The 20,455-nt window shown below is 56.9% G+C and overlaps 2 protein-coding genes across 16 annotated transcripts in view; one reads left to right on the top strand and one right to left on the bottom strand.

Annotated features, from left to right (window-relative positions):
- Positions 1 to 76: 76 nt before the first annotated feature.
- LRRC73 (leucine rich repeat containing 73) lies at positions 77 to 5,168 on the top strand. 2 transcript variants are annotated; one of them, XM_037154197.2, is made up of 6 exons: positions 77 to 2,171; positions 2,763 to 2,923; positions 3,263 to 3,385; positions 3,764 to 3,864; positions 4,008 to 4,230; positions 4,381 to 5,168. In XM_037154197.2, exons 1-6 carry the CDS (start codon positions 1,900 to 1,902, stop codon positions 4,449 to 4,451), a joined length of 951 nt encoding a protein of 316 aa, XP_037010092.2. In that variant the 5' UTR covers positions 77 to 1,899; the 3' UTR covers positions 4,452 to 5,168. The 2 variants fall into 2 exon arrangements, with proteins under 2 accessions (XP_037010092.2, XP_037010098.2); XM_037154203.2 differs by lacking the exon at positions 3,263 to 3,385.
- TJAP1 (tight junction associated protein 1) overlaps positions 5,162 to 20,455 on the bottom strand; it is a 25,932-nt gene continuing 10,638 nt past the window's right edge. For 4 of the 14 annotated variants that reach the window (XM_053668338.1, XM_053668337.1, XM_053668336.1 and 1 more), the window contains 10 exons: positions 19,574 to 19,710; positions 12,607 to 12,713; positions 11,767 to 11,892; positions 10,208 to 10,236; positions 9,314 to 9,529; positions 9,041 to 9,107; positions 8,780 to 8,809; positions 7,913 to 8,020; positions 7,720 to 7,803; positions 5,162 to 7,018 (listed from right to left, as the gene is read on the bottom strand). In XM_053668338.1, coding sequence (XP_053524313.1) covers positions 5,918 to 7,018; positions 7,720 to 7,803; positions 7,913 to 8,020; positions 8,780 to 8,809; positions 9,041 to 9,107; positions 9,314 to 9,529; positions 10,208 to 10,236; positions 11,767 to 11,865 — 1,734 coding nt within the window. In that variant the 5' untranslated portion in view covers positions 11,866 to 11,892; positions 12,607 to 12,713; positions 19,574 to 19,710 and the 3' untranslated portion in view covers positions 5,162 to 5,917. The other 10 variants (XM_053668339.1, XM_053668335.1, XM_053668334.1 and 7 more) reach the window with 9 other exon arrangements.

Genomic DNA, 20,455 nt, shown 5'->3' on the forward strand with positions numbered 1-20,455 from the left:
CTACTTCTGTACACCTTCCTGTTCCTCTGTCCGAGGTGGAGGTGCAGCATGTTTTCTTATTTATACCCTCAGGATGTAAGATGGGACAGGCAGGGTGAAGGGGACAGCCCCGGCTACACTGAAGGCAGTGATGGAATATGGAACCCGTCCCTGAGTGCAAGGGACATCTGACCCACAGCAGCATGGGGACTGTAAGTTCAGTGAAGTAGAGTATCCAGCTTGAGTCTGGACTCAGCTGCACTCTTGGGACACCGGTGAAGCAATGACAATTGGACAAAAACTTCCCATGTCCCCCATATCCGTCCAAGACCCAAACAGACCTGGCTTGGCCTGGGTTGTAGTGGGGCCGAGGAACAAAGCTCTCTTCAGTTCTGCCCTTCCTCTTGAAAAAGTGCTGGTTACTCTTAAAAGCCTGCCACCATCCATTTAATCTGCTCTCTGCTAGTTCCCAGGGAATGTAATTTTTGACCTCTCTTCACTACACTTACATTACTCATTAAAAAGAAAAATTACCATAGTAAATCTAGGTCAGCATCTTTCCTTCCTAATAAAGGGACTAAGAAAGATGTGACCTTCATTTGCCTTCTATGTGAGCCCCCACACCATCATCCTTGGACAAAGTTCTATCATTACTGCCTACACCATACAGTGTGTCCTTCCAGAAAGCTCTAGCCCACTTCCCATGGCCTCACCACCACTCCAGGTCGCTGGGCCTGGCACCCTGCTTATTTTGGCTACCTCAGTCTCACTGGTACTGAGCCTCACGGCATCAGCACTGCCCCACGCACCTGAAGAAGGGGTGGTTCCAGCACCTTGAATCTACCTGCCCCAGAAAGTCTTTGTGGTTCCCCTGTGCTTAGTAGTTGAGGCCATCTCTACCCAGCCAGGCCCCCGGGGCCGCCGCTGCGAGGCCGCCAACTTAGTGAGGAACACGCCAGAAGTCCTCTCCACAGTGCCTGCCCTCGCAGGGGCGGGGCAAAGCCAGGATTAAAGGGCCCTAGGTACTTCTAAAGGGACGGGAGGGCGTGCCAAGGATCCAAGCAAAGGCGAAGAGGGTCTGGTCCGTGGGAATGGGGGACGACGGGAAAATGGGCAAGAGAACCAGGTCACCTTCATGTCACGTAGCTCCATTCCCTCCCCACCCCTGCCAATCGCAGGTCTCAACTCTCATACCTACTTTCTGCCTGTCGTGTGCCCCACTCTCAGGGAAAGAGCATCCTCATCTCTGCTGAACCACCCAGTGCCTACAAGCCTGGTAGGCCCACTTGGCTTAGAACAGGGAAGGGGCGGAGCGAGCAGCGGTGACGCGGCCGTTGCCATGGGAACTTGCCGCCCGCTCCTGCTCGGGAGCCGAAGATCCAGTGGCCGCCTGTCGCCTGTCGCCCGTCGCCCGCTGCCCGCCTGCCGGCTGCCCCTCTTGCCCACTTCGGGCTCTCTTTGCGGCACGGTAGGAGAAACCAGGCTAGAGGAAGGCAGGGAGCAGATGCGGCCTCCGAGCTGGGACCGGTCTTGCACGTCCTAAGACGAGACCCCTTCGCCGCCGCCGCAATCGCCAGGGACGCGTACAAGCGCGGAGCAGCTCCCGGCCGGTCGGCCTCCTGCCCAGACACAGACGGCACGGTCCGCCCCAGCACCAGCACTGCGTGGTCTCAACTTCCCCGGTGACCTCAGTGCCTGCCGCATCCCAGCCATCTGTGGCCTGGGCCCCGACGCTCTTCGTGGCCACTGCCGCCGCCGCCGACACGTCTTCCGCCGCCTGCACCTCTGCCGCCACCCCTGCCCCGGTTCTGGCCGCGACCCCAGCCCAGGCCCCGACTTGAGCCCCATCCCCGCCCCCTGCCCTGCCAACCTCGCCCGCGGCCCGGCCCAGGCCCTGGAGGAGGCCCAGCTGTAGGTACGATGCTGCCCAGCTCCATCCAGATTTCAGGGGAGCCGCTGTCAGGCGCCGAGGTGCGGGACATCTGCCGTGGCCTGCGCGACAACGCCGTGCGCCTGCTCTCCCTTCGCGGCTGCCGCCTCTGCGACCGCGACTTTGGCCGCATCTGCCGGGCCCTGGCTGGGGCCACGTCCCTGGCGCAGCTCAACCTTAACCTGGGCGTCGTGTCCAGCCCCAGCCGCATCAAGCAGCTGGCGGAGGCGCTGCGGACCAACCGCTCCATCCAGTCCCTCTTGTGAGTGCGCTCCCTCGCAAGGGGGTCCCGGGCACTGCACCCTTTCTTGCACTCCCTGCCACCTCCTTTTCCTCCACACACCTTCCTGTACCTCTTTCCACCGGCCTCCCTCTCCCCCCACCCTTACACACCCCCCTCCTTCCTCTGCCCGTGACTCCACAGTACCCTCCCAGCACATCTCTTCTCTCCGGACTTGGCACACACAGCCCCACCCCAGAGAAGATGGGATACCCACATCTTCCTGGTGGGGCACGTGTACCTCCCACCTAATCACCCGCATTGACTTCTGGGGGCAGCTACTTAGTTCCCAAGAAGGAACACTGCTCTGGGGACCGGATCCCTTCCCTACGTCCTGCCCGTTGAGGAATCCTTCCCCACCCCACGCCCCTTCTATGTGCTCTGTCCTGGGTCCCAGTCCCTGCACCAGAAAAAGCGAATTCCCCTTCTACCTGTATTCTTTTAGAATCTAGAATTTTCTCTCCCTTTCCAAGGCCTTTCCTCAGTGCCCTCATTACCACTAGGGCTCACCCCTGTCCCCTACAGTGGGGCTGATGACTGTGGTAACCGCTGCTCTCTGGTCTCACCCACCAGCCTGCATGGGAGCCCCCTGACAGATGCCGGGCTGGCCTTGCTGAACCCAGCCCTAGCCCTCCACCCTGCCCTTGTGGCTCTGGACCTGGGGGACTGCATGCTGGGTGATGAAGCCATCAACCTCATCTGTGGCCTCCTCCCCCCAGATGGGGCCAAGTCTGGTGAGCAGGGCCCTCCTAAGGGCATGGGCTGGTGTAGCCTTGATGAAAAGCTAAATGGAGAGGGCAGGGTCTGTGGCCCAGAGCTGAGGGCTCTGACAGTGTGGGTGAGAATGTTTTTAAATCCCTCAGGAAGGAGAAGGATTAGGGGCAGAGCAGGATGGAGAATTTGGAATCCAGGTCTGGTGGGCAGGGAAGACAGGGTCTCTAAGGGCACTGGAGGTCTGTGGTAGGGGTGGGGTGCTCCCAGGCACTAGGGACACCCCGAGACCCAGAGGAGGGGAGGGGCTTAAAGAGGGCCTGGCCTTCTCCATCCTGGCTTCTCCTTACGATGTTGCCCAGGTCTGAAGGAGCTAACGCTGAGTGCCAACCCTGGCATCACCCCTAAGGGCTGGAGTCGCCTCGCCATTGCTGTGGCCCACAGCTCGCAGGTCCGCGTCCTCAATTTGGACTACAACCCGCTGGGTGAGGCTCAAGAAACCCCCCTTAGATTCTCACTACCCCATCCCCATCCAAGTACCTGGGACCATCAGCTGCTACAGTACCCCCACACCAGGAAAGGGAAGATAGAGGGAGATCTGGGAGGTAATAGAGGAATCACTTGTGTAGATGACCAGGTAGATGACCAACAGGTAGATCAAAGAATCCATCACCACCGTGGGCCAGGCTTGCTGTATGCATTCACTCACAAATCACAATGCTCCCCTCCTGGCCATCTACTAATTGTCAGCGTTTCCTGGCCTGGGGGTGGGATCTAAGGTCGACAGGACAATGAGGAGGCTGTCAGGGTAGAGGGATTAGCAGGCTTGTGCATGAACTCAGGTGTGCATGCTGTCTCCCCAGGTGACCATGTGGCCGGGATGCTGGCTGTGGCTGTGGCGTCCAGTCGAACCTTAGAGGTTCTAGATTTGGAGAGCACAGGGCTCACCAACCAGTCGGCTCAGGTGTGAGTTCTTCATGTTTGGGGGAGGCCATAGGTTGCAGTGGAAGTTAGGGTGTTTGTGGACATACCCAAGGGGTATGGCAGGTTGGAGTCGGGGAAGCCACGTTAACTGCTTGTCCTTTTCCATACTCTCTTCCACCCTAGACCCTGCTGGACATGGTAGAAAATTACCCCACAGCTTTGCGGAGCCTGGTGTTGGCTGAGAACAGCATTAGCCCAGAGCTGCAGCAACAGATCTGTGACCTCCTTTCTGAGGGAGAGGAGGAGGAGGAGGTGGCAGGAGGGCCTGGTGACACCCAGGAACGAGAGAGGGGGAGGGAGCCTGCTGCCCACCAGAGGGGAAGCGGCTCCTGGATGTGCCCTAGTGGTAAGAGCCCTGAGGGTTCATTGGAACCAGGTCTGAAGAGACTGGGGACCTGGGAGGATGGGTGTGGGAAACCTAGGCCACTTTTTTTCTATTTATGGTCCCCACTGGAGGAACAAATGGTATTCTAAACGCCCCTCTGCCCTTCCACAGATCCCAGCTCTCAGATGGTGCTAATGACATCAGGACTAGGGGACAGTCTGTTGGCTGAGACCGAGATGTGACTCTCCACTTGGGCTTCTGCACATCATTACATTTTTCTCTGTCCCCAGCACCTTGCCCCAGATGCCAGGGTTAGGCCCTGGGGCTTGGGAGGGAGGGGTTGCCTGGGGCTCTGGCAGCTCATGGCAGTGGGGTGGGAGGCTCTGGAAGCTGTGAACTGCCTTGAACCCAAGGCAATGGCTCTGGACTTGGCAGCTCTGGCTGCAGCCCGCTGGCTCGGAAGAGATTTTATCAACTTTACAACCTGGCGTGTGGCTATGGTCACTGGGGGGCTGGCAGTAGGGGAGGAACTGGAACTACCATTAGATACCACTAGGGGGCAATGCCACCCCACAGCCAAAGCATCCTTTGACACCACCCCCCACCAGCAAAAGGTCTCAAAATGGTCTGGCACAGGCCTGGGACTTCCACAACCCAGGGTTCTGAAGTGACCCCTTACACAAGGCCTATAAAGATATAACAAAGATTATATTTTTGCAGAGGTATAGAGCTTACCTCCAGAGCTGAGCTGGACTGGACCCTACCTCAGGGGAGACTTGAGGCCCAGTCAAGGTTATTTAAGGTGCAGCCCCTCCCGACTGCCCGATGCTCTGTGCCCAGGGAAGGCCCAGGCAGTTGGGGCAAGGCAGAATCACTAGCAAAGAGTAGGACATCACAGGAACTGGGAATACTCAAGAATGGAGAAATGAATGGTCATTAATAGACAAATTAGTCCATACCAGTAAAATAGTTTTATTTAATTTTAAAATAGTCATCAATGTGAAAATTTCCCAAAGCTGGGAGTAACAGTCTAGAGCCAAGGTTGGGAGGGGGGCCAGGCCTCACCCGGAGCCCAGCTGAGGCCCCGAGTCCCACCCCACACCTGCTTCCTGAGGAAGAGACAGCTGAAGAGAGCCCTGAGTCAGCCCTCTCCCTCCCCCTGGAGGACCCACTGTGCCAGGCCCCCTGAAGGCAACAGCTCTGCAGAGGGTTTGGAGAGGGAGGGAAATAGAGAGGGTAACTGAAAACAGAAATTAGAAGTTACTAATCCCCAAAACACTCCCCTCCCCTCCCCCCAAACCCCTCATGGCTATTGAAGGATGATGGAGGATACACACCGATGGAGGGTGTTCATCCATGGCTATCGAAGGACGATAGAGGATGATGTGATGAACTCTCTGCTCCCCAGAAGCCCAACTGGGGCTGGACTGATAGGTAAAAAAGTCTTGAGCCCAGCTGCATGTTACCTTTGGAGAATAAATATTTTAAGAAGGGAGAAAAACCATGAGGCAAGCTGGTGGCAGTCAGTCAATGCAGCTGAAAGGCCTGGTGTGACCCACTGCCTGACCCAACTGCACAGGGAACAGAGCTGCACAGGCCTAGAGAGAGGCAAGCTCAAGGGCCTGGGCTGGGAAGGGGACCTGGAGCTACAAGGGTACGGGCCTCCCTTAGTCCCGGTGCAGCACTGGCAGGAAGGCAGGCAGGGGTCCTAGTTGAGCAGGTTGCCCTGCTCCTGGGCCTGGGTCAGGCTGTCCTTGCGGTGCAAGTGGTGTACCCCCATCCTCTTGGGGCTGCGCTGGGGGCGGCTGGGGCCAGGGAGCGCCCAGCTCCTGCCCTCAGCGTGGGAAGTGCCCGACCCTTTCTCTGTGCTACTATCACTGGGCAGCAGGCTTTGCTGTTCTTCCTCGGGGCTGACAGGCAGGTTCAGCTCTTCCTCTTCTTCCTCCCTGGGCAGGCCAGAGTCAGGTTCTGTTGGCAGGAGAAGCCCGCTCTCACAGGATGGGGAAGAAGGTGCCTGAAACTCCTCATCTCTGTCCGTGGAGTTAAGAGCAAAATGGCGCTGCAGCTCAGGCAGTGCATCGTGTCCGAAGGCTGTGCGCTGGGCCGCAGTGGCCGGTGGTGGAACGCGGTCCACGAATGCTCGCTGCCAGCTGGCCAGCAGGTCCTCTTCAGAGCTGGCAGAGCTTACAGGAGCGCTGAGTGTCAGGGGTGCTGGGCTGGGCTGGTGATGCGGTGAGGCCTGGGCTGAGGCAGGGCTGCTGGGCACTGGGCTGGGTCGGGCTCGCTCACTCCCCTCCTCCACCAGGCTCAGGGAAATGGCCTGGCGGGTGGCATAAGTGCAGTTGGGCAGGGGGCTGTTGTGGGGGATTCGCACTTTATCCTCAGAGAACTCTATGACCTTCCGGCCAGGATACAGAGGGTGTGGTGGAGATGGGGTGGGGTAGGGGCTCAGCTTCTCACAGGCCGGCAGTGGCAGGTCATCCTCTGGGGAGCCCCCAGCAGCACTCAGAGAGTGGCACTCCCCATTGGGTTGGGGGGTGGGGCTGCCAGGGGCAGGGAGGCTGGCTGGGTCACCTGGGGCACCCCCACTCATGTCTACATGCACAAAAACATCCTCAGCCAAGGGGCGTCCAGCACTGCCCGACTGCACCGAATTGAGCAGTAGAGACTCTGGCTTCTCCAACACCCGGGCAATGACCGAGGTGGGTACCACAGCCCCTGATGCCAGGCTCGGGGCAGGACCTGGGCTGGCGGCCTCTTGATCACTGTGCAGGTGTTTCCGAACCATGTCCTGTAGCTCGCAGGGCAGCTGGGGTAAAGAGCAGAAAGGAAGAGACACGCATGACCCCAACCTCAGACAGGCTGACTGAGGGCAGAAGTCGTGGTAGCACGCACGAGTGTAGACCGCTATGTGCTCGGCACTTCGCTACACTGAGCCTGCAGCATGCCAGGGCAGGTCCCCGCTTCACGGAAACACTGAGGCTCAGGAGGGGCAAAATAACCTGAGGTTCCGATTAACACCGCCAAGATCTAAACCCAGAACTGGTACTAGGGCCCCCATGTGCTGAAACTTCCATGTCCCCTATCTTAGCAGTAGCTTCTGCCCAAACCGGACACAGGTTTAAGGATCTGTAATGACCGGAACCTTGAGAATGCCTCCACTACTCCTGTAGGCCCCATCACCCTTAAACCTGAGGATCCTGAGTCTAGAGTTTGCCCCTTGGGGTGGGGGGATCTCTCAATGTTCTCATGGCTGATAGCTCTGGCCACTCCCTCCCTCCTGCATGGGATCCTGGAGTCCCCCTCCCCCTGTATCTGTTCCAGAAATACCAACAAGGCCAGCCCCAGCCCTAGTGCTGGGCCCTTGATAGCATACAGGACACAAGCAGTGACAGAGGTGACTGGCTTGAGAGGAGACAGGGAGGCTATGGGGATGGAGATGCAGAAACCAGAGTCAGAAGAGTCCCAAAAAGACTGGACTGGCATTGCTGAGGCGGGCACTGTACTCACATCAGCAAACTTGTGGTTACGGAAGTGGGACTTGTTGCACTTGAGGAGCTGCACAGCCAGGTTGCAGTCCAACCGGTACCGTTCCTGCAGATACAGACAGGGCTCAGAGCCCAGCCCTGCCCAAGGGAGCAGGGCCGGGACAGGCCAGGACAGTGCCAGCCCCAGGCGAGGAAGGCCCTGGAGGTGCACGTACATTGAGCTCCTCCAGCTTGTTGATGGTGTTCTTGGCATCCAGCAGCTTGTTGGTCAGCTCTACAATCTCCCAGTCCAGCGTCTTCCTGTCCATCTCAGCCTTCTTGATCTGAGGCACAAGACTGTGGTGAACCAAGTCCACGCCCCAGCCAGCCCTTCCACCCCCTCCCAGCCCAGATACAGGAAGCCACAGGTGCTAGGGCAGCCAAGGCAGACAGAACAGAGACTGACGACGAACAGACAGAAGGAGATGGAACACCTCTCCTGTTCTCCGGGCTGACTGTGAGGTAGGCGCTTTCTAAGCATGACCTGCTGCCACTTGGGCCCAGCAGTAGAGGCAGTATATGAGCTGCCCATCCCTTGACGGAACCCTATGATGCACCAGGCAAGGCAGCTGGTACCTGAGAGAAGGTAACTGCAAACCCAGGCGGGCTTCAGCCTATGTAGGTAGCTGTTTTCAGGATCAGGCTAGGAAGAGGGAGGAGGGAGCAGCTGCTGCGGGGCCGCTAGGGGAGCCTGTGAGATTATCTAGTTGAGCTGGGAGAAAGCTGCAGGCTCAAAAGCAGCTTTCTGATCTTCAGCTCCTAGGCCGGATCTATAGCCCTCTTCCCCAGAATGGCTTGGGCTTGCAGCCACGGCAGCCGAGAAGCTGTGTGTGTTCAGTGGTGACATCAATCACTACCTCTGCCTGGGCCAAGAGCAGGCTCCCAGCTGTCCCCCAGGAAGGAGGCACTGACTACTGAATGGGCCTCACATAAGGAAGAGGAAAAGAGTGGGCAGAGAGAAATGACCAGGGCCCCAGCAGTCCCAGATCTCAGTGGAGGAGGAGGCCAGGACAAGGGAGGAAACACACAAACTCAGACGCAACTGCAAAAATCCAGCTGTGGCTAAGAGAGGCCTGAGAGGAGAATGCAGCAGCAACGGTGGCAGCATGAGGGGGAGACGAGAGAAGAGAAACAGTGTGAGCATTAAGACAGTACCAACTCGCACAGCACACAGTGGTCCCCTCCCCACCACTGCCAACAACCCCTCCCCAAGCCCCAGGGCAGAATGGCATTCCCTTGGCAAGTCCTAGCCCCCCCTGCTATGCTGTAAGCACAATGCCAGCCAAACTGCCCTCCCAGATTACCAGCGTGTGCAGCTTGTCCTCCAGCTCCTGGTTGGTCCTCTGGGAAGCTGTGTAGCTGTTCTGCAGTCTGCAGAGGAACACAAGGCAGACCCCTGGGTCTTGATCCTGTTCCTCAGACCCTGTTCAGCTCTTTTGTAAGGGATCTTGGGCAAATCATTCTCCTCCCCAAACTTGTTTTCTCATCAAAATCAGATGATCTCTGAGGCCCCTTCCAGCTAGCTCCCAATGAACGGGAGATGCACACATGCACGTCCTAGCCCCTCGTGCCCACACCTGCGGAACCTGTCCTTAAATTTGTCCAGCTCCTCTCGGCTCTGGCCCAGCTCCATCTCCAGGCAGTCCTGCCCAATTTCCAGCTCACGCTCCAGGGCCTCGGTGCGCCTGGTAGCCAAGGCCAGGCGCCTGCGAAGCTCCTCATTCTCCTGCTGCAAGAGCCTGGCAGGGTAAGGGGTCAAGAGCAGAGGGGCTTCAGAGATAGGAGGGCCATCCCTGGAGCCCCAGGCAGGTCAGAAAGGAAGGAATAGGAATGACAGAAGACAGGCAACTGGGGGCAGGGGACTCCTTGAGATTCAATCAGAGTCTGGGGCCACAAATTCCACAGGCCTACTGGACCTAAGAACACAGCCTGGCTGGGGGGGTCAGGGGAGCAGAGGGGACAGGAGGTGGTAGTCCAACCCCCACTTGTTGGAGAAGAATGAGAGGACAGAATTCCCAGTCTGTCTCTGGTTACAGCCGAGCCCGCAGCAGCTCCAGTTTCCCCACTACACAATCAGGCTGCTCCATTATTAATCTCTTGGACATCCAGCCCAGAACTGCCCTCCTCTCGAGGTCTTCCGTGGCTGACAGACAGGGTTTCAGAAAGGCAGCTGGCACAGGAGGGCCAGGAGCTGGGGAAGGGCTCACTGCCAAGAGCAGGCCCTCAGAGCCATCCCCTCAATTCCAGGTTCTCTTGGAGCCCGTGGAACAAACCTCTTTTTCTAAAAGGAATAACCACAGCAAGCCCCCTCCCAGAGTCCCTAAAATACCACCCCCGCCGCAACATTCAAGGAAAAAGCCCAACTATCTAATCCAAGGAAAAGCCCAACTATCCCAACAGCCTTGCCTGGAGCTAAGAGGGGCAGAGCTGAGGCAGGAGGCAGGGCAGGCTCTCAGGCAGCAGATACTTACTTCATCCTCTCTGCATCAGTCAGGGACTCCTGGGCACAAAAAAACGAAAGCCTGAGGCTCAGCTCTAGACCCAGCCTCCTGCTTGCCCACCCTCCAAGAAGCCCTAGAAAGGACCACTTCTGAAGCCCAAATCTCTCACTGCAGAACAGGGCTGAGTGAGTGTCCCCTAGAGATGGAGGCAATCCAGTAATGCCCAGACAGGCCTGGATCACTCTCTCTCATACCAACTAGAAGATTCAAGAACCCCTTCCAGCCCTCACCCTCACACACATCAGCTCCAATCCCTCTCTCAGGCCTAGAATCAGTTGTGAATCAGTCTTGGTACCCATGTGACCTCTCCCAGGGATAAAAAGAGCCTGTTCATGGGATGCTATGAGCCTCGCAGGCATGGCAGAGACCTTCCAGAGAAGAAATCGGGCTGAGATGTAGCAGGGTTCTGGGCTCTGACAACCAGGCGGAATCAGGACCTCACAGAGGCTTGGGAGGAACCCAGGCACGGGTAAAGGAGAGGTGCTGGGCCAGTCGGGACTGAGAGGAGTGAAGTGTCTCGTCTTGCTTTTGACCTCCTGCCCCATCCTCCTGAACCCCTTTGTTGGTCGTGGCCCAAGAGTCAGGGCTCAGCCAGACACAGAGTAGAGCAGGCGTGCACTGGCAAGAGGGAAATGTTAACGGGCCCACTTCGGATTGAACTGGCTGCTCCAAACACCAGTCAGGGTCCAAAAATGAGGTGGGCAGCCGAGACCACGGACTCTGGAGCCACTGACACCTAGATTTGACCCTTTTCTATCACACACTGGTTACATTAACTGCACTGAGCCCTAGGGTCCTCATCTCCAAAACCGGGGGAAGGCCCCTTGGGTGGCACCTAGCACAATACCTGGCCTTTTTATTTACTGTTCTGAGTTGAAGTGGGCAAATCCTGGCACCTGTGCCCTGAGTCTGACCACAATGGCTGTGGCATGCCTGGTGCTCAGCACGTCTCTCGGGTTCTGTGAGTGCGCCTTACATACTGCAACAGGGTGGGAACCCAGGAGCGAGACGGATAAACCACTGCGACATTTCTCTCCTCCTGTCAGTAAGCCTAGTGAGGGAGGGTAACCGATGCATTAACGAATGCCGCCCAAACAACACAAAGCTGGAGGAAGGCCGCGCTTCTGGGGACAGTGAGGAACAGCTGGTCTGGTGGAATAAGCTGGAGTACCACCTCCCAACAGCCCCCAGAGGGACTGTGGGCTGAACGGCTCGCTCAGCCAGGGGAGGACCAGAGTCCTGGCCTCCAGCAGGTTAGGGCCCCTCAGTCTGGCGGGTTGCTTCTCACAGGAAGAACCATACTGCATGTGTGGGGTCGTCTCTGCTAAGCTACCAAGACTCGGGGGGCTCCAGACAGGTGGACGTGCACCCACGGTGGCCCCTGTGAGCCTACGCAGCCCTGCCAGCAGCACCACACTCTCACCCAAATGCTGGGAGCCAGAAGCCCCTAGTGTGGGAGAAGTGGGCCGGATACCCAGCCTCAGGAGCCTGCCTCTGCCAGCCAGGGTCGAGGTACCAGCCTTGCTGACCTCCTGCTCCAGCTGGGATCCAGGAACTTCCAGGCGTAACTCCCGATGCTCGGGTGGTGCCTTACGGTAGGGTTTCTTAGCAGGGGCTGCACTGGTCATTCTGGGAGGTAAGGGCTCCGTGACCTGCTGAGGGAAAGCGAGGACAGAGGAGCCTCAGAAACAAAGGCAAGAGGCCTCTGGACGAAAGGAAAAGGATGGTAAAAGGGGACATATGTAGGAGCCACCAGGCAGGCAGACAGGCTTAGGCATGCTGGGGTCATGAGAAGGGTGGATTCCTGTGTGCTGGCACCTACGGAGTCGCAAGAGCCCTGCAGGGGTCCAACAGGAATAGACGGTGGGAAGGGCAGGATGCAGAGCCCGTGCACCAGGAAGCGTGCGCTGTGCAGAAAGGGCGGGGAGTCTGAGGCAGCGCCTCTCTACTTTGCGGGTGCAGAAGAAAGCCTCGAAGGGGAAGCTGCTCTGGTGCGTCAGCTTCCTTAACTCCAAATTGGGGTGAAAATAGCACCAATTTCATAGGGTATTGTGCGATCATATAAAGCAGTGAGAAAGTACCTAGCACTTAAGAAATGGCCAATGTAAAAAAAAAAAAGAAAGAAAAGAAATGGTCAATGTTACCTTCCAAAAATAACCAGAAAGTAAGGGTTTGAGGACATTTAACCAGCCTGGGCTCCTCAGTGCGATTCTCTGAGCTCGAGAGAACCCTAAAGACCAAGCCCCACTGGCCTCCACCACTCCTCTTTCACCAGGCCCCGGCCAAGAGGGGCCACCTGCCTGCCCCCTCTCCTGCCAGCCTCCCCAGGAGAGCCACATGGGGGGGTCTCAGGCCTCACCAGAACGTACCGTCTGTCAGTTGGCAGCTCGCTCTGTTCTGCCGTTCGGGACTTAGCCCTCGGCTCTCCACATCCCACGGCCCCTCCACTTCCTCCTCTAGCCAACAGCTTCTGAAACTGGAGAAGGGAAGAAAGCAGAAACCAGGTGTCAGCCGCCTGTCTGTCAGTGCCACAGGCCACCCTGCCCAGTGTGGGACCAGGAAGGCCCCCCAGGGAGAGCCAGGCAGGAAAGCACGGACAGAGGGCTGGAGAAGGGCTGGAGGCACCGGGCTCCTGCCGTCTCCGTGAGCACCCCCCGTGTGTACGTGTTCACGGTGTTGGCATACCCACAAGCCTGATCCAGAAATAGGTCAGGTCTGTCCTGTCCCCACCCTGCCCCACATCCGTTCTGCACACCTCCCAGGCCTCTTAGAGTCTAGAAACAACTAAGAGGTTTGGAGAACATGGGTGGCAGAAGAGAATACCAGGGACAGGCCTAGCAGAGATATAAGATTCTGCTGGAAAGAAAGCTCCAGAGGAGCCCACAGATGACCTCTTGTGCACGGCGGTGGCGAGCAGACTCTGAGATGAGAGGGCCGGGTGTGGCCGAGAAAACCTAGAAAGGCAGCCGTTTCGAGAGATGATGGTGCTCACACAGGGCGACGACGATCCCCCTCGCCCTCCTCAGACAGCTGGCAGGTGCCTGAAGACATTTCTGGTTGTCACAACAGGGGTGGGTGCTCCTGGCACCCAGTGGGTGGAGGCCAGGGCTGCTGCCAAGCAGCCTGTAACGCACAGGGGAGCCCCCACAACAGAGTCAGCGGCACACAATGTGATGGCGCCCCCACAACAGAATCAGCAGCACGCAGTATGATGGAGCCCCCACAACAGAGTCAGCGGCACGCACTGTGATGGAGCCCCCACAACAGAGTCAGCAGCACGCAGTGTGATGGCGCCAAGGCCGAGAAAGCCTGGGATAGAACACCCATGTCCGGGGAGCGGAGACACCTGGGTCCCAGGCCCAGTGATGCTTCTGACACACCACGTGTGGCCCTTGCTCTCTAGATAGGCTGTGTCATCTGCACAGGGTGGCTGCGCTGAGGGACCTGTGTCATCCCCTCCAGGTTCTTGGGGCTCCAAGCTCTGCCCCCACCTGCAGTAAGCTGGACAACAGCAGGGGGCAGCAGCCACCACAGGGACCAATGGAGACAGTAACCTCAGGTAGCCTTCTGGGCAGAAACAATCTTCCTGCTGCCATCCACCTCAACAGAGCTGGGGGCTGAGGGAAGCCTTACGGGCTAAAGCGTGTGTTCCTGCTGTTGGGACATGCCCTGGCCATGACTCCTGTCACATTCCAACAGGGCCTAAGGCAGGAAGAACGGTGCGGAGTAGAGAGGGCGGGGAGACAGGAGTGGCCTCCCTCCTCTGTCTGAACAGTCTAGTCTCTGGCTGGGGACTCTCAGGGACGGGGGTGTGACAGCAGGCACGAGCCGCCAACCTCCGCCCCTCTGACGGTGAGGCAAAACGTGTCCCCACAGGGCACGAGCAGCACGCTGTGCTGGGCTGACTCCCTGTGCAGGAATCCGGGCGGGCCTGAAGGGACAGTACATTCCTGGGGTGTGGGAGCAAACCAGCCACCCCACAGGTCCCCCAGGGCTACCCCTCCAGACGGCCCCAGGGTGAGCATTCCTATGGTCTGGGGACAGGCCCAGAAAGCCCCAACCAGCCTGGGTCCCTGAGCGCTGATATTCAGGGGTAGAAGAGGGGGTGTGTATGTAAGTTGGAAAAGGGGTAGAGCCCGAGACAAAGGACTATAAGCGTTACAGGCGGCCAGAGACTCTACACACCCAGGGGAGAACCCCATACTGGCTGCAGCCTGCTCCCCATATAGAGAATCCAGGCCCCCTTCTCCCTGCAGACCCCTCTGTGTACCCCCCTCTATTCTCAGCTGCTGCTTTTCTCCCCTGCCCTGTGCCTGCCGATGACCGCACTGTCCTCTAGGCGCCAGAATATGTTTGTTTACGGGCAGTGGGTGGACAGGGAGGACACTGACTGCTCAGGTATCTGGTAATTCTACCCTTAAGGACAGAGGCCTCACTGCATGCCCGCAGCCCTCGCTCTAATTGCCACACATCCTACAGGTCATCCTGCCTCCCCCTGACAAGTCCCCATCCCCCCAGGCCCACAGTCCCATAGCACATTCCCAGGGCATCCACAGCCTGGCTTGCTGGGGGGCAAACTGTGGATGTGGGTGGCAGCAAGAGAGGGAGGAAATGCAGACATGGACTCTCTGGGAGGAGGAATGGTGGAGAGATGAGAGGGGCAGTTCTCACACCCAGCCAAAGCTTTCCCTTTCATGCACATCAGTCACAGGGAGGGGGGAGCCACTCCCAGCCGGGGAAGCAGAGGCAATGCCACTAGGGAGACAGTCCACAGCGAGCCTACCATGTCCCCAACACAAGTCCACAGGAGTCTGTGCCACTCCCTGCCCTATGTCCACAAACACCAGTGCATGTTGGGCCCTAGCTCCAACTCCTGGGATCTGCTAAGTACCCCAGATCAGCCTATAGGCGTGACTGTCCCAGAGCTGAATAGGAAAATGAGCCTGGAAAGCTGCCATCCTTGACCAGAAGCGCTACCGGGAAGGGCAGACCTGGGCGTGAGAACAATGCTAGGCAGAGAACAAAACAGGCAGCAGATGGACCCCAGGCCTCCGAGCTGGGAAAAGATGAAAGGTCAGCTAAAAGGCAGCAGAGCAGACCCTCCCAGCTATGAGGTTCAGCCTCCACTGGCCACACGTCCTCCACCCAGAGGTTCCCAGGTGGCCTTGTGGTGTTTCAGCCCAAGGAGGAGTTCAGCCCTGCGTGGAGAAAAGAACTCCAGGGAAAGCAGCTGGATGTTCACAATGGGCCTTGGGCCCTGAGGAGCAAGCAAGCCACCTCTGGGGCATCTCAGCCTCTTGGTGCCCTCCTTCAGGGCATGTTCAAGAAATTGGTCTTCTGGAAGGTCAAGAAATTGAGAGGGGAAGGATCCCACTCCTCACCTACCCAAGCTTCAAGGAACTGGGGGCAGACGACTGGGGATGTGGGACTACCAGATCACGTGCTGGGTCTGCACTGTAAGTACAGCTGTGCTCTGGGAAAGGGGCTGAGGCCTAGGGTAAGACCTCTGGCTGACCCAGTCTGGTCTGAGGCTCCTTGGCCTGGACCTGCAGGCACTATGGAGGGAGACACCCAGAGCAGTAAACCCTCCCCATCTCAGGGAGGTGAGGTGAGAAGGAAACGCAGCTCTCCTCACCCCTCACTGCCCCCCACCAACTCCTGCCCCCCACCCCCCGCCTTCTCTTGCCTCCTCTGCATAGTACTCATTCTTCACTCACTCCAAATCAGTTTGGAGAAGAGACTCAACCCCCATATCTGTTGGGGTGGGGAGTGGGGTGATTAGCTTCCTAATTGCCATGTTGCAATCTGCCAGTCGGTGCACGCTGCCTGTTGCCACCTGCCCTGTATCAAATACCTTCTCCCTGATTACAGCCCATGGGGCATGATTAACTGCCTCCAGAGAACAAAGTCTGCTTTCATTAGAAATGGGACTCGCACGCATAGTGAACCTGCACTGTGAACCTGAACAGCTGAGCAGAGAATGTAGACAGAGACAGATATAAGGAGAAATCTGTGCCAGAAATTGGCGGAGCAGTATCCTTGAATCAGAGAACAAATTTGCCAAGCATACCTGCTCCTTTCTGTGGATATGAAGTACGCGTATGCGACCAGGAATTCCACTGTGGTCAGGAATCACTGTTGCCAGAGATGGAGCCACGTAAGGAGAAAACTTTTCAGAATCCCAATTCTCTTCAAACCACTGCCTTACTTGTACTCCCAGCAAACCCACAGGAGGCAACAGCAAAAACATTCAAGCTCTTAGCCAAGGACACCCTCTCAGTTCCTTCTGCCACCTTTTCTGTGGGTTTGCCCAAGGCGCAGGGCAAATTTAAAGGTGCAGGAGAGGAAGGTCCAAGCATCCCTCTGAGGGTTCAGAGGCCACCTTCTCAACACTGGCCCAGCAGAGGAAGACTGGAGTAAATCCAAAACGGGTGTGGTTCTTTGGCTTTTCAAACTTCTGCCTTCCCCCATCGGGTGTCTCCTCTAGCTTCCAAGCTCTGCTCTACGACTTCATTCCACTGCCCTGCCCTAGAAAGTCTGAATGCCACACTGCTCACCACACCACCCCTGCTCTCTTTAGGAAATTACGGCACCATTTCCCATCCTAATGATACGCCTTTCTGCTCATAGCTGGCACTGAATCAGGCAAGTGGGGCACTTGAGGGGTCAATGAACTCAATTTTCTCAATCATGAAGGGCCAATAAAGTACCACCAAAATCATTAAAGTGTGTCTTCATAATGCACTCAAGAAAACTCAGAATCAGCAATCACTACTGCTTTTAAAGTGACAGGAAAACCAGCCCATCTTCAGAATACCCCAGCTGTGCTACATGCTGCCTTAATTCTCTCAGAACCCAGCAAGATATAAATAAACAATAAAAATAAATACAGGCCCTTCCTGAAGCCCCTAAGCAACCACTGAAACATGAATGTCTGATCATACTGGGACCAAAGTCTCCTCTGTGGGAATTGTCCTCAGCGGAAAGTTACTGTCCTCGGCGGTATGTAGTCTCTGAACTCTGCAAGCATGGAGGAAGCTGCACCTCAAGCCCTTGAAATCCAGGCTCTACCTCCAACCAAGGCGCAAAAGTACAAACTACCACCCTGCAAGGCCCAGGCCTGTAACCAGGTGAGTCAGCAAGGACCCCTCTCCACCTGGACTGTCAGTGAACAGCAGAACAGTCCTCCAGCACAGTGAGCAGACCCTACCAGAGCTGTTGGGGCTCAGCTTTCCCACACGACCCCCGGGTGTCCCTCCTGCTTGCCGTCAGCCCCCGGTTTCCGGCATGCAGCTGTTCCTGAGATACATGAGCAAAGCCCTCAGCAATCCTGGGCGCGTGGCAGGCAAGCAGCCAGCAGCTCACAGGGTGGGGCCTGGGCAGGCTCTGCTCTGAGCTCATGACTAGGCTGGAAGATGCCGGTCTGTGCCCAGACCAGCCCTGCTGCCCCTCCAACAGCCAAGCCTGCCACCCTTCTGGGCAAGTACAACCTCACCCGATTGGGACAGGCTGCCTGTGGCCCTGACCTGGCCTTTTGCCTGCTCTAAGCAGAACGGATTGACAGGTTTTCAAACTCCAATAGGGGTGGGGACTTTTCTGCCACAGAGTAATCCTGAGGACTCAGAACTAGCATGGCGACCTGGAGTGCTCCCCTGGCTCCCCACCTGAGCAAACACCTCAAGTCTATCACCTGACTTCAACCGAACAAACACCAGAAGGGAATAAAGGGGCTAAAGACTACTGATGATGGTCCAAGCAAACCAAACCTCCCTTCATAAAGGGAGGGCCAGCCCCCCCAAGATCATAACCAGCACTTGACAGTAGCCCCCATACCCGCTCCTAAGCTGGAAAATCAAAGTGAGAGGTGGCCCTGAACTCCGGCTCCCCTCCAGTCTCCTTCGGTTTTCCTGGTCGGAGCCAAGCCACAACCCCCTTCAGCTTGTTCACTCCCTATTCTAGGTCCCTAGACGTCTGATTAGCATCCACCAGCTCTCATACGTACACATTCCCACACCGTGCTAGCAGACAGCCCCCGTGCCTTGTTCCCTCCTAGCCCAATGGTACAGAACCACTGTGAGCACCCGCAGGTCTCAAGTTTCCCTACCCAGACTACCCCATACTGCACAGCTTCCAGATACTGGAGACACAGACAGTCTGTCTAGAGTTACCTGTGCAGAACACCAGGGAGCTCCAAGCAATTGGCCTTCCTGTTATTTCCAGAACCCCTTTGTCCTCTCCAACCCTAGAGGGAGACAGGGGTTCGGTGGGAGCTTCTCCATGGCACAGCGTTTGCCAGTCTCCCAGCCTGAGGCCAGAGCCTCTCCTAGGCTCACTGTGGAATCCAAAGCAGGTCCCGTTTCCTTGGGCTAAGGTGCCCCTCCCAGCTCTTCTCGGCTAAAGTCCACCGAAGCTCCAGCCATGGAAGACAGTGGGGGACCAAACTCCACCCACTCGGCTTACCAGAGTAATAGTCACCAATGGGAGCCATATCTCAGATGGGTACCTGGCTCTGGGCTCGATTTCAGTTTAAGAAGCTTCACACTTCTGTCCAAGGAAATTCTCACAACTAGGTTGAGGTTTTCCTCAACCTCCCTAACCCCAAGGAGAACCTTGCAGCTAATTCTAAATTATTAACCTGCAGTGAAAATAATGGGGACACCATTCAATCTTCCCTTCTTGAAAAACAGAAGAAACTATTCAGTCTCAAGAAAATTCCCATCTGTCTCTGAGGCATCAAACAGCATGCTAACCGAGGGATACTTTCTAACTCCATGGTGATAAAGGCATATTAAACAGAAACTACCCAATTCTGCTTTAAGAAAGAATGGGAAGGGCCCTGGCTGGTGTGGTTCAGTGGACTGAGTACTGGCCTGTGAACCAAAGGGTCACTGGTTCAATTCCTGGTCAGGGCACATGCCTGGGTTGTGGGACAGGTCCCAAGTACAGGGCACATGAGAGGAAACCACACATTGACATTTCTCTCCCTTTTTCTCCCTCCCTTCCCCTCTAAAAATAAATAAATAAAAATCTAAAAAAAAAAAAAAAAGTAAGAAAGAATGGGAAAGCGTGGTACTGACTGAGGGGAGGCCGAGTCCAGCAGCAGGCTGGCAGATGCACAGGTCGCCCTCCTCTCCTGGCCATGAAGGGGGTACATCCGCACCCAGAGCGAGGAGACTGGGAAGATGGAGGAAACCCAGTTATAAGGACCAGAGAGCAGAGGAGATGGCATGAGGTAGGCTAGGGGGAGGAGGCAGCCAGGTTATGGGGAGGGAGCGAGGACAGGGGCACTGCTGGTGGTATTCCTAGGGCAGGTTAGCTTGCCCAGGTCAGACTCACAGGGTTAGTGTCTTCTCCCCAAGCAGCCAGCAATCCTGGTTAGCATGGTTAGTGACAGACTCATGGCGGACACCCTCCAGGCACTCCATATAAACAGACAGCTGGCTTTGTGAGCAGCCCAACTCCCAACTCCGGAGCTGCAAAGACAGAACAGAAGGAACGCCAAGCTGCAGATGACCAGGGCACACACTGTGCTCTCCTGACAGGGCAAGCTCCTCCAGACTTAGCGTTAGACCCTCAGGGGCTTCCTCCCGCCAGGAAACCATGCCAGGCACAGAGGGGTAGCACTCCCCTGCCGCCCGATGAGTCCAGCTCCCTGACGCCACATAACAAGGCTCTTTGGCTGGTCAGCTGTTGCAAAAAGATCACTGCTTGTAGGGAGATGGGGGGCTGCTCCTATCTCGCCTATTCCCCCAACACTGACACAAGGCTACACCAGAGCCCTGAAAGCTCTGTTAGAGCTTTTTTCTTAAGAACAAAGCCACCCACAGCTGCAGCTGCTACCCACCCCATGCCTGTGCTGGCAGAGTCCACCCCACCACCTCCCACAGGCTCTGAGGAAAGGGACCGGGAGAGAACTTGCCCAGGGATCAGATACTGCAACAAGAGCTGCATGGAAAGCACAGTACAATGGGGCTGTATGTGAGGCGGCCCAGCTCTGGGCCAGTCAAGGGAAGGGCGGCACACTGCCACCTTTCAGTTTTGGAAAGGGCCAGGGGGACAGCTCTTTCCAGGGAGCTGGTCCCAGAGGATCCTACAGAGTTAGGATAAAGGCTGTGCTATAGCCAGGCTCCCCACACTCCAACAGGGACTAGTCCACTCTCTCAGAATGAGCAATGGCCTGAAAGGCAAGCATTCTCCTCACAGCAAGCCCAGAACCAC

Source organism: Artibeus jamaicensis, unplaced genomic scaffold, assembly GCF_021234435.1.
Source record: "Artibeus jamaicensis isolate MK-2021 breed Jamaican fruit bat unplaced genomic scaffold, CSHL_Jam_final contig_484, whole genome shotgun sequence".
Taxonomy (NCBI): Eukaryota; Metazoa; Chordata; class Mammalia; order Chiroptera; family Phyllostomidae; genus Artibeus; species Artibeus jamaicensis.